General features: G+C 44.4%; 1 protein-coding gene across 1 annotated transcript in view; it reads left to right on the forward strand.

Moving 5' to 3' along the window:
- Nucleotides 1-18,530, forward strand: part of OMA1 (OMA1 zinc metallopeptidase) — a 78,000-nt gene that overhangs the window by 44,856 nt on the left and 14,614 nt on the right. The window contains exon 9 of the mRNA XM_004607303.2: nucleotides 8,166-8,315. Within this exon, the coding sequence (XP_004607360.2) occupies nucleotides 8,166-8,315 (150 nt within the window). The remainder of the gene's footprint in view (nucleotides 1-8,165; nucleotides 8,316-18,530) is intronic.

Raw genomic sequence — 18,530 nt, forward strand, 5'->3', positions numbered from 1 at the left:
CTTTTCCCCAAACTCCTGTACTATATGTATCAATCTATTTGAGAGAAGTTCCTTAGGTTTTTTTTCACTTTTCCCCAGTTTTTACCCTTTTCTCTACCTCAGTCATTTCCAGTGACTTGTCTTCACGCTCACGGAGCCTTTCTCCTGTTGATTTTAGCTACTGTGGAACCCGGTTGTGAAATTTGAGATTTCATTTGTTATGTTTGTCTGATCCAGCAATTTTGTTTGATAAATTATTTGTTATTTTGGAGGATGGGAGGCCGCACCTGGTGGTACCCAGGACTTACTCCCTTGCTCTGCACTCAGAGCAGGTGGGACCTGGGGGACCTGGAGGGGTGCTGGTGTTGGAAACCGGTTTGAACGCATGTACGGCAAGTACTTTACCCACCGTACTCTCTCTCCTGCCATAGTTTATCTTTTAAATTGTTTTTAAGTTTCCATTTCATTAATTTCTGCTCCGAGTTTTATTTCCTTCCATCTGCTAACTTTGGGTTCCTTTTGTTGTTGTCTTTTTCTAGCTGCTTAAGCTGTTTATTTATGTGGGGCTTCTTATTTTTATTTATTTAAGTTTTGCTTCCTAATGAAGACTTGCAGTGCCATGAACTTACCTATGACACTGCTTTTGCTATGTTCCATTTTCTGGTAGCACAGTCTTCATTTTTGATTGTTTTCAGGAATCTTTTGATCCTTTGTGATTTCCTCTTTGGTTCACTGGTTGTTCCGTAATAATGCTGTTTAATTTCCAAGTGTTTGAGTTCTAGTCCCCTGCCCTGCCCCCGCCCTGCCTCACACCCCCCCCATCATTTTTGTTTGTGATTATTTTCCTTTTTCAAAGCCTTCTTATTAAAGAGATGATTGGTACCATTTCTGTTTTCCTTTTTTATTTATTTTTTATTGAATCACTGTAAGACCCTTACACAGCTGTTCATGATTAGGTTTCAGTCAGACAGTGTTCTAACATCATCCCTCCACCCCTGTACATTTCCCAGCACCAGTGTCCCCAGGTTCCCTCCCATCACCCCCCACCCCCCATCCACTGCCTGCCTCTATGGCAGGTGCTTTTCTTCCCCCCCCCCTCTCTGTCTCTCTCTCTCCCTCCTCCCTTTCTCTCTTTCTCTGTCACTCACTTTCTTCCCCACCCCTCCATTTTGGGCATTGTGGTTTGCAATACATATAATGAATTTCTATCTTTTTGATTCTATGGAGATACATGTTGTCACTCAGTATGTGGTCTCTCTTGAAGAATATCCTGTATGTACTGGAGAGGAGTATGTACTCAGCCTTTGGCATCTGCCAAACCCATGGCTCCTGCATCAGATTCTCCATCCTGTTTTTCAGAGACTTTGATTATTCTTGTCAGTAATGTTCTTCTTGAACTCATATCCTGGCTCTCTGATGTGTAGTTCATTTCTTTTCAGACTTCATTCCATCCTCTGTTGGTTTCTAGAAGTTTCTGTATCCTGTCTTGGAGCTCACTAGTTTTTCCTTGGCGGTTTCACTTTGCTGTTGAGGCCTTCCACTGGGTCTTTTACTTCACCTCCAGTACCCTTTAGTGCGTCACGTCTGGCTGCTGTTCCCCCGTTTCTGCTCTCGGACTCTCTTGTGTGTGTCCCATAGCTTCTGTGAGTGCACTTAATGTCTGCATCCCCGTATCCCTAAAATCTCTGTCCTAGAGGTTCTAGAGCTGGTTGCTGCTGGTTGAGTCCTCACTCTGCGGACTTGGAGGGCTTCTCTGCAGCAGCGTCCTCACTGTGTCTGCTGCTCTGTGGGGCGGGCTTCTGTCCTGCACGCCTGTAGAAGTGCTTCCCGTGATTCAGGATTGTGGACCTCCCCGGGGATATTGGTATCTCTAGGGTGGAGCTGGAAGTTACGGGTCAGTATTCGGACGCTGGAGAGTGTTTGGGCTCCAGATTGCCTTCCCCAGGCTCCCGATCCCTGCAACCCTCACCCGTTCGTTTGTTGTCAGGGTCCGAGTTGCAGCGGGGCAGCTACAGACAGGCTGCCAACAGCTTGGACTTCAGCTGTCATTTTTGATGGCGCAGGGAGAAATCTCCTACTTTTTTTTTTTTTTATAATAGTCTATTTATTTTAATTTATTTATGGGCATGCAAAGTTTTTTTTTTTTTTCTTTTTGGGTCACACCCGGCGATGCACAGGGGTTAATTCCTGGCTCTGCACTCAGGAATTACCCCTGTCGGTGCTCAGGGGACCATATTCTCCTACTTATTTTTATAGCACTTGTAGTCCGAAAATAGATTAAGACGCTTTTGCCGTATTTAGGTGGTAAACCTCGTGGTGAACATAATTTACAAATTCGTGAAAGTCACTGGAAATGTTTGCCTTGAACTTTCCAGGTTATTTCTGTTTCACTGCTAGACGGTTTGTGCTTTTGAAAATGGTAGCTTGTACCGTTAGTTAATATTCTTTCAACTCAGTTTGCTCACTCTATTTTTAAAGGAACACCTTGCTGGTTTGTCTCAGCTTATGTTTATATCGTGAACTTGTTGACTCGCTACAGGACTTACTCCTGTGCGTGTTTAGGATTGCATATCCAGTGTTCCCTCTGTAAGGATATATATATATATATATATATTTATAAAATATATAATAGACACATTTTACACATAGGCAGAAACATATGTTACACACATATCTTTCCCATAGATAGATATTCGCGTATTTATAAACATCGATCATATATTTATCATTTTGTTTTAAATATTTACAAATTCCTTCTCGTACACATGTAAACTTGGATATCTATAGATGTGCAAAAGGGTAAATTCGCTTGGATTCTTTTCAGCTTGCAGTACTTCAGTGTATTCTCGGAACAGGGGAGAGTAGGGATGAGTAGGACTGTGTCGCCACGTTGGGGGCGGCAGCATCTGTCTCCTCTAACTCCTTTGGAGCTCTGGGGGTCTGCTGAAGGCCTGACACTGGAAGGGGAAAGTGCGGCTGATGAACTGCGCTGAATTCTGGCCCGTTCTTGGCCTGTTGCACAGTAGCAGCCACCCACCCTCAGTGCAAGCCACGGGGCAGCTAGTTCACACTGTGTTCCTGAGACTCTCGCACCCAGCTGGCAGGGACCAGGGTGCACGGAAGTGCCTCCGTGCCGGAGACAGGCGTAGGCAGCGAGCGGGGCAGCAGCTGCTGCTCCCCTCTGCACTGATGCGAGCCTCTCTGGCCCGAGGGGCTTCCAGAAAGTTTAGCCGTTGAGTCGGGCCTGACCCACTATTCTTTTTCTCTTTTTCTTTCCAGAGTCAGACTTGCAAACGTTTATGGAGAAAAGTAGAGAAGTAGTACAAATGCCCCCTGGAAAAATTCAGGAACTCCCTGAGAAGAGGCTAAATTGTTCTCCAAGCTGACTCTTAGAGTAGAAGCAGTCTACAGCAGTTTGTTAAAAAAAGAAAAAAGAAAAAGAAAAAAAGCAAACCCAAACCAGTAGCTCGATGGACTGAGAGCATGCAGGAGGCCGGGGTTTGGTCCGTGGCATTCCATGGATCCCCCTGGGAGCAATCCCTGAATACAGAGCTGGGAGTAGTCCTGAAGACCACCAGGGGTGGCCCCAAACAAGTAAGAAAACTCAACAACAAAAAAGGGGGGCTTTTATAATAAATCCGTTTTTTATAAAATACTGGACGGGAGCGATAGCACAGCGGGTAGGGTTTTTGCCTTGCACTCGGCCAACCTGGGTTCAATTCCCAACATCCCATATGATCCCCTGAGCACCACCAGAGGTAATTCCTGAGTGCAGAGCCAGGAGTAACCCCTCTGCATTGCCGGGTGTGACCCAAAAATAAAAAAGAAAGAAAAACACAAATAAAACAACAGCAGAAAGCTGTAGAGGAGGGGTGGGACCTGACTTTCAAAGCTATGCCATTGTTAGAGTCAGATTCCAGCATTCAGGAAATGGTTAAGTCATATGAAAAAACAAGAAAGTGTAGCCCTTTGCCCCTCCCCCCAAACAAAACAAAACAAAAGTCAATGGAACCTGATTCTGAAAAAAATTCTATCAATGATGGATCATATGGTCATTGTAGTTTAAGTTTGTGACATGGCTCTATACTGTCTTCCATGGGAGGCTGAACGACTTTACATTCCCACCAGCAGGGTGTGGCGGCTTCTTTTTCTCCACATCTCCACCAGCACATATTTCTACACTCTAAGATTGCATAGCAACTATTCTATCTGTACATATACACATATATTCATATATACATATATATTCTCTGAATGTATATATACATGTATGAATATATATGTGTATACATACATGTATACATATATATATTCTCTGAATGAACGATTTGAGGCTCTTCCTATTCCTGGAGCGAGCAGATATCATTGGGCTGCACTAGCTCTCGACAGGGACAAATGGAGACGTTACTGGTGCCCGCTTGAGCAAATCGAAGATCAACAGGACTACAAGTGACAAGTGACATATATTTATATATATTAGACACATTTTACACAGAAGCACAAACATATGTTACACACCTAGGGCCCATAACAGTAATGCTGTGGGTACGGCATCCCTCTAGCCGTGCTCAGCCTGGCAAGGCCAGATGGGGTTCTCTGGCTCGTGGTGTTCAGGTCCTGTCCTGACAGTGGTGGTGGGTTTCGGAGGTGGGGATCATGCTGCTCCAGGATCCAGTTCAGAAACTCACGCCTCCTGATGCTCTGCACTTGAACTGTTTCTCTGCTCCTTCTCCCCATGTTTTGACTGTTTGTATTTCGTGTTGGGGTTTTGAGTGCTTGACATATGGCCTTTATCTGATTACAGTATACAGGTATTTTCTTCCATTTAGTAGCACTGTAGCACTGTCGTCCCATTGTTCATCGATTTGCTCGAGCAGTTACCAGTAACATCTCCGTTGTGAGACTTGTTGTTACTGTTTTTGGCATATTGAATACGCCACGGGTAGCTTGCCAGGCTCTGCCGTGCGGGCAAGATACTCTCAGTAGCTTGCTGGGCTCTCCAAGAGGGACGGAGGGATCGAACCCGTGTCAGCCTTTTGCAAAGCAAATGCCCTGCCCGCTGTGCAATTGCTCCAGCCTTTTCCATTTAATGGGGTGTCTTAATTTCAGTTACAGTTTCTTTTGCAGGGCTGATGTTTTTCACTTCATGGTAATGCCTTGTTTGTAATTACTTTTGTCCTCCTGACCAGTGAAGCCAAGTCACTGATCGCTGATGATGCGTCACTAATGTCATTATAATGGAGTGTTTGCCTGTGTTTACTTGATGTGTTTCGTGGATTCAGGGGTAACATTTAGTCCTTAGTTCTATCTTGAATTAACTTCCGCGTATCAGTGTAAGATAGTGATTCAATTTCAGGTTTTTGCATGTGACGATCCTGTTTTCTCATCACTATTGAAGAAACTTTCTTCATCTTGTACATTAAAATGCATTTTGTATATTAAAAGACATTATCTACAGAGTGAAAAGTCAACGGGGAGAAAATACGTGCTAATCATAGATCTGATAAGGCGTTAATATCCGGAATACATAGAGGACTTTTAAATCTCAACAGCAGCAACAACAACAACAACAAAACCCCCAGTCAATCCAGTTCAAAAGTGAGCCAAGGACTTGGATAGACTTTTCTCCAAAGGAAGGGGGGAAAAGTCTGTGTGCCAGGAAACGGGAACCTATGTTCAACGTCACCGAGCTTCAGCTGCCAGTCATGGCCCGTGAGGCTCACATTCATTGTGGTGGTTACTAGGAACCACTGGAGAGTGAAGGGCTGGAGGGCGAACATCGGGGTGAGGGGCTTGCCTTGGATGTCACGACCCTGGTTCTGTATGGGGCACCACGTGGTCACGCAACCATCACTGGGCACGGCTTTGCAGGTCCTCAGCGCCCCCTGCATGGCCTCAGTTTCCCCTAGCAGCACCGCATCCTTAGGCCTCCTCTTTGACCTGTCAGATGGACTGGGAGGAGCCCTGGGATTCCTGGGTACCACGCAGGAATGTCAGTTGGGATGTGGGATGTGGAGAAATTGGGAGAAATTGGGACCCTGGTTCACTGCTGCCGGGAAGTAACATGGCTCCTGGCCATGTGGAAACAGTGTGCAGTTCTTTTTTCTAATTTTTTAATTTTTTTTATTTTTTAATTAATGAATCATCGTGTGGGTACAGTTACAGATTTACATATATTTGTGCTTGTGTTTCAGTCATACAATGCTTGAGTACCCATCCCTCCACCAGTGCCCATTCTTCTCCACCAATGACCCCAGCATCCCTCCCACCCCCCCAACCCATCCCCCCAACCCCACCCCACCTCTGTGGCAGGGCATTCCCTTTTGTTCTCTCTCTCTCCTTTTGAGTGTTGTGGCTTGCAGTGGTGGTATTGGGTGGCCATCATGTTCAATCTATAGTTTGCTTTCAGCACACCTCTGCCATTCCGAGCGGGTCCTCCAACCACACTTTACTTGGTGTTCCCTTCTCTATCTGAGCTGCCTTTTCCCCCAGCATGTGAGGCCGGCTTCCAAGCCGTGGAACAAACCTCCTGGTACTTATTTCTACTTTTCTTGGGTGTTAATCTCGAATTCTGTTGTTTCATATTCTGCAGATTGAGTGCAGTTCTCCTATGTCTGTCTCTCTCTTCTTGACTCATTTCACTAAGCATGATACTTTCCATGTTGATCCACTTATATGCAAAGTTCATGACCTCATCTTTTCTGACAGCTGCATAGTATTCCATTGTGTAGATGTAACAGTGTGCTGGTTCTTCAAAGAATTAAAACATATTCTTAAATGACTTCAGTGACATTTTATAACAAATCTGGTGTCCTAGCCTTTCATTGTTGTTTGCTGTGTTTTTAAATTTGCTTAAACTGTAAACACCATGGCTGACCAAAGTTGTTCACCATACGGTTGTCTCAGGTATTATCAGTATCCCAACACCAGTCCCACCACCAGTGTGCCCCTCCCTCCACCACTGCCCCTGGTGTCCCACCCGGCCCCCACGCCTGTTCCTCCCTTAGCAGGCACAGAATAATTCGCTTTATTCTGCTGGTCACAACATAGATCTCGTAACGGTGCTGCTAAAGCAATGGGCAGAGGATCTACCGAGTAGCTGGGTGCGAGTTAAGCCTTTTGTGGGATTGTTTTCACTTATTGAGCTTACTGGGTGTCTACTCAGTTTTCTCATCATTTTCTTGCTTCTCCTGGGCTGTCCGCTCTGGAGTTTGGAGTTGTTGCACAGCTGCATGCGTGGCTGCCCGCTCCCGGGGCTTGGGAGTCGGGACAGTCAACTGCAGGTGGCTCTCGGACACCTGACATCAGTTCTGAAAACGGGCTGTTTCCTCTGGGAGTGGTGGGAGCCGGATGGGAGTGGGTGGAGCTTGGCCCTCGTCCTGCCTTGGTCTGGAGGCGGCCTGCCTGGGCCGAGTCAGCAGCCGTAGCCTCTCCCTGGGATCAACCCTGCAGCGGGGCCAATTCTCTGGTAGTGGCTGCTTGTTTTAATGGGGGCACACCCTAGCGGTCTTCAGGGCTTACTCCTGGCTCTTAACTCCTGACTGTGCTCAGGGGACCATACGGGGTGCCAGGGATCACACCCAGGTTGGCGGCATGCAGGGCCAATATTTTAATCCCTGTACTATCTCTCTGGCCCCATCCAGCCTTATTTTAAGGAATTTGGGAAATTTTAACTTGTGTGAAACAGTCTTGCCTGTAGCACATGTAGAGCATCTGTCAAACTGAAAATCCTGCAGTACCTTTGGGCCTGGGGTCATCGTGAGTGCTTTGTGAGGCAGGGAGAGGTCCCGTTGGAAGTAGGAGCACTGTATCTGTGAGTTCTTTAATGCCATTTTATCGAAGTGTGTCTGTGTGTCTCCCTCCCTCCCCCTGCACTTTGGTGAAACAGTAAACATATTCTCGTGTGTGTGTGTGTGTGTGTGTGTGTGTGTGTGTGTGTGTGTGTATTTGGCTTTTGGGCCACACTGGGCAGTGCTCAGGGCTTTCTCCTGGCTCTGTGCTCAGGGTTCACTCCTGGTGGTGACTAGGGGACCCTAGGGGGTGCCAGGGATCAAATCTGGGTTGACCACGTGCGAGACAGGCGCCCTAACCCCTGTACTATCATTCTTGCACCAGAATTTTTTTTTTTTTTAACTGTGTGGTGATGGAATGGCATCGCTGAGCTCCTGCTTGTGCTTGGGTTGCAGGCTTGTGTGGACGTAAGGGCCAGTTCCGTGTTCTGGCAGCAGATGGAATTCGCAGACAGCCTCCAGGGCCAGCCCAAGATGCCGGAGTGGCTGTCCACACATCCTTCTCACGGGAACCGAGCAGAGCACCTGGATAGACTCATACCGCAGGTGAGCTGGCCTGGTCCCAGTGGGCACAGGCACTCTTTGCCTTGTTACACTTGATTTCACCATATTCTTCACTTTCAACATGGTTGATGCTTGTGCTTAGGGGAAAGAAAGACACAAACACTGGATGATTATAGTTACATGTCGTCCATCTTAAAAGGACTTGAATGAAGAGTTAAAATTCTACTTCTCTTCTGGGGAATAAATGACCTTCTATGTAGTGGACTCTTCTTGATACTAAAATTATAGCTGATTTGGTGGAAGATTAAAACTTACGGCATCTTGGGCTGGAGTGATAGCACAGCGGATAGGGTGTTTGCCTTGCACGCGGCCGACCCGAATTCAATTCCCAGGAGTAATTCTTGAGTGCAAAGCCAGGAGTGACCCCTGTGCATTGCCAGGTGTGACCCAAAAAGCAAAAAAAAAAAAAAAAGAAAGAAACTTACAGCATCTTTTGTCAACATGTTGATTGTAGTATTCTCTTGGTGATTTCACTTTGTTCTTAAAAATCCTGGTTAATGGTTAGTGTTACAGATTTGACTCCCATGAGTTTTAAGTCCAGTAGTAATACTTGATTATGTTTTGTGATTCTTTCTAAAAATATGGCTAACTACATGCCACTTCTTTTTTTTTTTCCTTTGTCCCCTGGCCCTGAAAGAGCCTCTAATCGTTGGGAAAGATGAGTAAGGAGAGGCTACTAAAATCTCAGGGCTGAGTGTAATAGAGATGTTACTGGTGCCCGCTCGAGTAAATTGATGCACAACAGGATGACAGTGATACAGTGATTCACCATCAAATGGGAACACTTTTTTCTTCAAGTAGTTTTTACTATCTCCTGAACATTTTTGAATTTGTTGACATTCAGATGTTAATATTCAGACCCATCAGGAATGTCTTCCTTCGTCTCTGCGTGAGCACACGGTGGACGTCTATCCGGAATCTTCACGCCAGGCCACATGCCCACTTGGTCTCACATTTAACATGAGAGCTAGTTGGGAAAGCAGAATATTTCCTCACAGTTTTAAGACTTGTTACTGGGCTATTTGTTAAGGGATAATGCAGCACCTGTTAAAGGATAGAGGTGTATTATGAAATTACCTTTCAGCGTGCCCTCATATTCAGCTTAACAAATGCTTACTAATGAAAAAACAAATACTATTTTCGAGAAAGCGATGCTACTATAGCTACTGGGTTGCAGAGAGTAATAGGGCATGGTTCATCACACTTTGAGGATGCGAAGTATGAAATGGTTATTAATCTAAGAAAGAATATGACTTGTCATTGAGAAAGATAAATATTTAGGCCTGCTCTTCAAAGGAAGAATAGTTCTCATCAAGCTTATAGTAAAGATCTACCACAACAGATTCAAGCATTCATTTATTCATTGGTGTAATCAATATTTATTGATATTTATCGATGATCTGTCTTTCTGTGTTTTATGGCTGGAGAATGATCAAGGAACACAGCGGTCCCCGCCTTCTCAGAACTGGCATTCTAGTTCAGTAATAGAACTAATAAACAGAAATCCAGATGGTGTGTCGAGCAGTGCCAACCCTGTTCTGGGGGGCGGGGACAGCAGGCTTCAAGAAGGAAAGCCGGATAGAGGCAAAGGTGTGGTTGCCTCTGCTCAGTTTCCAAGGAAGACCACGCGGAGCAGAAGCTGGGAAGAAAGAGGCGAGCACACCCAGTGGGTGTCTGGGGGCATCTTTCATTCCGAGGAAGCAACCAGTGCCGAGCCCCAGATACAGTGAGTCTGATGTGTTCAGGGAGTAAGGAGGAAGGTGTTGGTACTGAGTGGGGAGAGGGATGGGAGGTTGGCTGAGGTCCAGGGATGCCAGACCCCGAAGGCAGGTGAACCAGGCTAAGAGCTGAGTCCAGAGCCGGTCAGATGGGCTGGTTCCACCTCTGCCCAGCAGAAGTCGGTCACAGAGAACTGCAACAGGCAGACATATACACACACGGACTGTCCGAGTGTTAGGGTGACCTGAGCAGCCACCGGTGGTCTCACGGTCTGTCATTCATTCTATACCTCTCTCCCCCCATAGGCGAGCGTTGTTGATAGAGAGAGTTAGGGCAGTTGGTGAAATCTTGGACATTCAGTAGTACTTGACGATCAGAGGGTTTTATACCGCTATCAGAAGGCAGAAGGCGCCCTCAGAGTAAAGTCCTGACAGTTTCTTCCTGGACTTTTGCCCACATAGCCCCTACATCGAAAAGACCCTGAACAGTCTTATTCTCTACTTGCGTGGTGCATTTTTGCAACTGGCAGAGATTGATTTTCTAGTCTGTTCTGTCCTCACTATATTATTCTTTCTGGGTGCATTTATGCAAACACTTTGCAGTCTAATAGCTAAACTATCTTACCTCAGGGCCTCTCCCATTCTGGTGGGTTTTGTTAGAAGTGACCACAGAGCTAGACTTTGATTTCAAGCCCTAGGGACATAGGCTGAGGGTTTTGAGCACCGTGGCTTGCTCGGACATCTGTGTTTGGTGAGCACCATGGACCCCTGCATGGAAGAGAGGGGCCTCAGTAGAGCCAGGCTGAAATCAGAGAGGCTATGAGGGAGGCTCTCTCAGTGATCCGGGAAGAGAGTCAGAGGCTGAAGAGGGAAAGAATGGTAGGTCTGGGATGTGTGTTGAAAGGGGATCTTGAAGAAAGCCACAGGAAGCAGTGGCTTGCTAAAATATCTTAGCAGTCACTCACCTTAAAAGCTTCCTGGGGGAGAAAGCTGACTGGGGTGGAGTGTCTGCCCCATATGCACAAGCCTTGATTTTGGTCCGGGGCACTGAGCATCTCCCTCCCCAACGCCCCCCTGAGCTCTGGAGTGTGTCTCTGGTGGGCCTGGGTCAGCCCTGGTGGCCCATGGCACAGCTGGGCCTAATCAGCAGTGCGTTGTCAGCCCAGGTTGTGACCACAGATGGAGTGGGCCCCTGCTGGGATGTCCAGCCCTACTCCCCGCCCCGCCACCCCCACCCCCCAAATAAGAGCTACACAGAATGGGGACAGTATCATCTCACTAGTGACTGTTCTTGAGGGTCCCTCTAGGAACCTCTAGGTGCTTGGGGTCACATGGCTTGAGGAGGTTTAGCTCCCTCTAGTGCCGGGGGGCCCTTGGCGGGCTCTCAGATCCCCTATGTATTTTTGCTTTGTGAAATTCTGCAGTTACATGGTTTGATGAAACTGGAAAATAAATTCTGACCCGCTTTTAGATGTTGTGTTTCCCAAATTCCGAATTACCATTTTTACATTAGATAATTGTGGGTCTTTGTAGAGGTTAAAAAATAAAGGTGTTTCAGACACTAAAATAATTTTTTAAAAATGCCTAAGAGAAGTCTTTAAAAGAGTCGTGGGTTTATTAGTGAACATGAAGAGGAATGGCTGGGAAACAGATTATTAGGGAGCCAAGAGGAAGAGAAAAATTGAGAGATGTTTTTCTTCTAAAAATAAACTGAGTTAAGAAACTTAATTTGAAAACCTCATATAATTTCTTGCATTTCCCCCCCAAGTGATTAAATTCAATTTGAAAGTAATAAAACCGTACTACAATATTGGGAATAATTCAGTGGTTGAAGTGAAAGTGATAGTTAGTGCACGAGTATATTGTTAATTAGAATACACAGTCATAACTCAGAGAGTGGAATTCCCGACTATCGCAGGTCTAATTTTTATAATGAAAGAAGCACTACCTCGGGCAGTATATAGAGTTAGATGAGTCTACCTACCGCTGAAGACGCCTTTTCAGTCAGCTTTTATTTAACATATTTTTCTGCCTCAGTGACTATAATCAATGCTTCATTCTACCTAAGGCGCCTGTCCGTTGACTGACTGAGTAGGCCTGTCGTGACGCTTGTTCACCGGGAGCTGGGAAGACAGCTCAGAGCAGAGGGACGTCTAGGGTTTCGGAGTTACCTAAAAAAGAGGTAGTGATTGCAGCAGTGAGAGGTGATGAGTTTACTTGGGAAGTGAGCAGTTAAAATGCTAAGGTTGCTTCCGCATTTGATTGGTAAGAAGAAGACAGAGCTGAGAGTGGATCAGATTTGTTAAAGAGGACCAGAGATCATGAAAATTTAAAAAGCGTACAGTTCTGTGGTGCTGTGAGAACAAACTAATCTTTGTCATTAAAGACATGATGCGAGGCCAGAGAGATAAGACAGCAGGCGAGGGGCTTGCCGTGCATTTGCCCAACCTGGGTTTGATCCCCAGCCCCCATGTGGTTCCCCAAGTCCTGGAGGGATCCTGGAATGCAGAGCCTGGAATAAGCCCTGAGCACTGCTGGGGATGGCCCCCCCAAAAAAACAAGTTAAAAGGATAAAAAAAGATTTTAAGTTACTGAAAATCACCTATTTTCTTCGTTGGTTTTCTTATATAATATGACAAGACTTAGGTTATTTTTCACCACAGGATATCTGCATTTTAATGATTTGCACAGGATGCATTCAAAAGTACGGTTCTGTGCAAGCTTATCGGCTTTGTAGGTGCCCTGAACAAAATAAACAAAACCCCCCTGCCCTCATGAAATATATTCTCCAGTGAAGGGAACCGGGTAATAAGTAGACGAAAGTAGCAGTGCGTAGAGGAGATCACTGGGATGGCGCCTGTTTGTCAGGAATGAGTCTTAGGGAGGAGAATAGCAGAGGAGGGTCAGTGAACTCGTTAGTGTGTGTGGCCAGAACTAACACCGAGGGACATTCACTTCTCAGCTCTGTTGGGGTGCAGCAGACCACTCCCCCATCCCTCTAGGCTCTTCTGGGGCTGAGGAACAAATAAATTAGCATCAGGCAGCCCAGTTAGAGCAAAGGCCACGTTTTCATAAGGTCTCTAGAGACTAACACGTACACGAAGCACTGACAGGGCCCCTGCCCTGGGCTGAGGGACCTGGGCCTTGGGGAGGGAGGAGGCCCCGTGCGTGATGGGGAAGCGACACTTGATCTTTACAGGTGGAAGGACTCAACCCTGAGTCCCCCAGTTCTGGATGCCTCCTCAGTCAGCAGAAGGAGCACGGAACCTTCTTTGATTAGGGATTAGGGGAGAAGAAAGAGCCTGTGTGGACCTCCTGCCACAGAGTAGGTGACACAAATTAGAAAAACCGCCTACTCTGGACATCTTAGAAAAGTAGCAGTATCAGCCTTACAGTTCCTAAACGGTGGAAAACCCAAGGTGGAGGGACCAGCGCAGTTCTATAGTAGCCGGGCATTTGCCTTGCACACACACTGACCCTGGATCAGTCCCCAGCACCACGTAGGGTCCCTGGAGCCTGAGAGGAGTGATTCCTGAGTGCAGTTTAAAAAAAGAAGAAGGAAAAGAATCTCAAAGTCCAGTTCTGACTGATTTGGAAAGAGAATGACAGGAGACTAGTGCAAAGGCATGGACAAGATAATTCTGGAGTATGTTGTTACTGAATATTGTTCAGTAAGTGAACTAACTCCTTTTTTTTTGTTTTTGAATCAAGAGAATACCCCCAAATTAGAATAAAATACTCCCTTGCTATATTTTAAAAATTAGAGTAAAATACTCCCTTGCTATATTTTTAAAATATATTTTAAAATAAAAATTTTAAAAATTCAGAGCTAAAGCCTGTGTAATAGTCTGGCCATATAAAATTGTGCGGTCCACTAGCATCTTAAGAAGATAAATATAGTGTTCTAGTAATAATATTATTTGTAGTTAATAAAATGGTGTGTGATCATTTTATTTACTTGAAATGATCAGTTAAATTTAGGAAACACATACTCCACGTATTTTGGTTACCATAACAACTGGGGTGAAAATTGAAGAACAGATGTTATATCAACCTGTTGATGTTTAATAGTATAACAGTTTTAACATGATAGGTACGCTCTTCAGACTTCCAATTTATCCATACCATATTTTGTTCTTGAAAGAGATACCTTGTAAAACTTTCTATAATGATAGTTACAAAGCACGGGAGATGTAAAGAGGGGGAATTGTAGCCCTTACTGAAAAAAAAAAAAGGTTACTTGGGAAATTTGTTTTAAGACTGAAAGCACAGACTGAAATTTTCATTTATTGCTTCTCTATTCAACTTTGTCTTGTCATCCTCTCCTTGGGGACTGGGGGGTTGACGGGGGTGGGGAATGGTAGGAAATACAGAAACTGTATCTTAGTACTTCAATGTCAATTTTATTTGTAGGCTACTTTTAAAATCCTGATGTTCAGATTTACTACATTCAATTTTTAGGTACCAGAATCACTCAGTGGCAAGCTGCAGATGCATTCATTTCCGGTCCTGTATTCTTTTGAATCTTCCAACTTTCAGGAAGCTGGGGGTTTGAGCTCCGGTGTGAATCATTCTTATGCATTTGTAATTGGACAGAGCAAATGCATAAATCATCACTACTATACATCTCATGAGTAGAAATTAGGAGTGTGTAACATTGAAATGAAATGTTGTTGAAGGGGATAAAGGATGGCTGGCCAATGTGTACAAACACGCCGTTCGCCTTACAGAATCCCATTTTGTCTGACACGGAGAGTGTGTAGGAAAAGGCAAATATCATAGCTGCTGCTGTAATTGAATTGGCCTCTGAATCATATAAAGCCAGGAAGCCTGACAGCAACATTGTCTAAAACCTTAAAAAAATATCATGCTGCCTGTGATGTGTATCTACTTGAGGCTGAAATGAATGGGCTATTAGGGGAAAATTGCTTTTAGGGGGAGAGGGGAGAAAAGTAATAATATTTTAAACAAAAACACTCTTTTTAAAAAATGGAGGTGATTTTTATTTTACCTTAAAATGTTTTAGTTTCTGTTGTCAAAAAGAAACTTCAAAGGAAGCTTTTAATGTAATCGCGAAGCCCCTGACCTTTTAAAGACAAACAGAAAACTAAATGTTTGTAGCTTATTTTTTATGAATATGTAATTTCAGTCTTATTCAGGATATAGTGCCAAAAAGAATCCTAATATGTGGCACACACAAGTCATTTCATAGGTACTTTCTTTGATTTTTACCGGGGGGGTAAAATTTGCCATTTCTTAGTATATCATTCTTATATCTTAGAAGTGGTTATCATAAAATTTCATTGAAAAGCTTTCCTTATTTTACCATCCAGAGGACAGTTGGCTGGTGTCAAAATTAACCTTAATTTTTATGTTATGTACTTAAAGTGTTCATTTTTAAAAATACTTCATTTATAGCACTTGAAAAATGAAAAGATTCTAATTTCCATTACAGTTTATAAAGGAAGTATGGTATGAGTTAGAGAAACAAAATGGTAAAATCGTGGCTTTTAGATATAAAATGAACACATATCTCAGGTTTTATTTTCTTGCTATAAATGCGGAAGCCAGTAATATGTTAAAACTAACACCAAGAAAACACAAGAACCACAAGTGTGTGACAATAAAGAATGCTGAAGGGACTTTACAAGTAGATGCAAAAACTGATCCATTCATAAGGTAGTAATCAATTGCATTCTGCCAGGCAGAGTTCATTTCCATTTTCATGGACAAGTATCATCTGAATTGTTATCAGTTTTCTGAGTTGTAAAATAGCTCAAAGACCATGAAAGCAGAGATAATGTAGAAGAATGAAATTGACAGGATAACCAGAGATCTTTTTTGCCCAATTCAGTGTCTTTTATGCCTTTGTCTGTTTTTACTTGCCTTTGACATAGATTTGCCTTTCAAATAATGATGCCAAAATCAGATCATTCTGTTATATTAATATTTATCGATCTCAGAATATATAAATATAACTGGTTTGTTAAAGTCGTCACTTAGATATCAACCTTGGCATGTCTTTCTTCTTGGCTTTTTAAAGTGGTTAATCTGGGGTGGGAGAGATAGTATAGTGGGTGAGTTGCTTGCATTGCATGAGGCTGACCCAGGTTCAAGATCCCTGGCACCCCAAGTGGTCCCCTGAGTATCACCAGGAGTGATATCTGAGTATAGAGCTAGGAGGAAACCTTGAGCATCATCAGGTATGGCCCCAAAGTCAAAATAAAGTGGTTAACCAGCTTTTTTGTTCCATTTTAGTAAATCTATTTCCAGTGTTTGGGGGTTGAGGCTTCTGACAATTTTAGATTTTTTGAAAAGTACATGATTGCCTTCCAAAATTAAGAGAAATTGGAAACGGGGTGTGTAAAGAGACTAGTTTTATTATTCAGGGGTGTAGGGATAGAGGGGAAATCACCCCGACCCTGTCCTTCACCTCTGCGTCTCTGCCCTCTTCTTCTGGGATGGGTTTATTGAGCAGTCAAATAATAGCAGATAGATCCTTAGGGAAAAAAAATGAACAAACAATACATACTTCTGTATGGATGTTGATTCTCAAGTTACTAGGGGCAAAATGAAGGTACTTGTACCCTGAGCCAAGGAGCGGGCTGGGGTCCGAGACTACCCAGAGAGCTTGTTCACCAAAGAGGCTCTGTAATAGGCCTGCCCTACCTTAGAAAGAGAAAGGTGCTTTCTGTCTAAAACTCTAATCCTAGACGGTACCCCCAATTCTGGATAATACCCTGGTTTTCATTCTTCTAGGTAGTTAAGGGGGAGGCAGTGGCATTTCACAAGCCACAGAGCCCACTCTGACCTTAATCCGAAATAATCCACAGGGCCGGAGTGACACGTCTCTGGGACGCCTGTCCTCTGTCTGTACAACCCAGGCTGGAGTCACTGAACTGCAGCTATGACAGGAGAGAAAGAATGAGGAGAGCAGAAAATAAAGTTCATGTTAGTTGTACTCAGACCATTTTTTAAAAACACATATAAAGGGGCCGGAGCAATAGTACAGTGGGCAGGACATTTGCTTTGCATTCGGCCAACCCAGATTTGATCCCCGGCATCCCATATGGTCTCCCAAACACTGCCAGGAGTAATTCCTGAGTGCAGAGCCAGGAGGAACCTCTGAGCATCCTTTGGTGTGGCACCAAAACCAAATAAATAAATAAAAACACATGGAAAGATGCAGAATCGTTTTAATAATTTAATAAGCCCCCTACTGTTAATATACTCAGGCTCCTAGTATCAACCAGCACCTACATTTAGCTTCAGCTGCTTTTATATTTTTGTCAGGAGGATTTTAATGCCCATCCCAGCTAGGAGCGCCTTGCCATGTAATCACTGCAACATGCATTTAATTTCATTGATACAGATTCATTTGATTAGTTGCTGTTGTCATGGGAACCGTGCCCTGTGGGGCTGGAGGGGGTTCAGGGTTCCCCCTGGCACTGTCCAGGATCCCCAGCCCAGGTCCTCCCACATGCACAGCACGTACTCGGCCCCCTGGCCACAACCCGGACCTCTCAGCATGCATCTTAGAAAGTACTGTCATTTTCCTCATAGTTGAGCATTTTATTTTTTAACTTTTTTTTTTTTTTGGCTCTTTTTGGTCACATTGGGCGGTGCTCAGGAGTTATTCCTGGCTCTGCACTCAGGAGTCACTCCTGGCGTTGCTCAGAGGACCATGTGGGATGCTGGGGATCAAACCTGGGTCGGACGCGTGCAAGGCCAATGCCCTACCTGCTGTGCTATCGCTCCAGCCCTTTTTTTTTTTTACTTTTCTTTCTTTTTTTAAAAAAAAACTTTATTGAATCATTGTGAGATAGTTAGAAGCGTTCATGTTTGGGTTACAATCACACAATGGTCAAGCACCCATCCCTCCACCGTGCACATTCCCCACCACCAATATCCCCGGTATACCCCCTCTTTCCCACCCTCCCCCTGCCTCTAAGGCAGACAATATTCCCCATACTCTCTCTACTCTTGGGCATTATGGCTTGCAACACAGACATTGAGCGGTCATCATGTTTGGTCCATTATCTTTAGGCACACATCTCCCATCCCTTTTTAACTAGGGCGTTTGCCTTGCACACAGCTGACCTGGGCTCGATTCCTCTGTCCCTCTTGGAGAGCCCAGCAAGCTACCAAGAGTATCCCACCTACACGGCAGAGCCTGGCAAGCTACCCGTGGGTATTAGATATGCCCAAAACAGTAACAAGTCTCACAGTGGAGATGTTACTGGTGCTTGCCTGAGCAAATTGACAAACCAACAGGAGGACAGTACAGAATAGAATAGACCTTGAAAAGAAACTAAAGTATAAAATGTATAAACTAAAGTATAAAATGTAGCATTTTTGAGAGAAACCTTTAAATATGAACCCTTCCAAGTGATCATTTTTTTTATAATGTACTAGACATAGAGTAATAACACTTGGCTATACTTTGCAGGTATATAAAGCTTTTCTGATATTTATGTTT

Source organism: Sorex araneus, chromosome 5 (genome assembly GCF_027595985.1).
Source record: "Sorex araneus isolate mSorAra2 chromosome 5, mSorAra2.pri, whole genome shotgun sequence".
Lineage (NCBI taxonomy): Eukaryota > Metazoa > Chordata > Mammalia > Eulipotyphla > Soricidae > Sorex > Sorex araneus.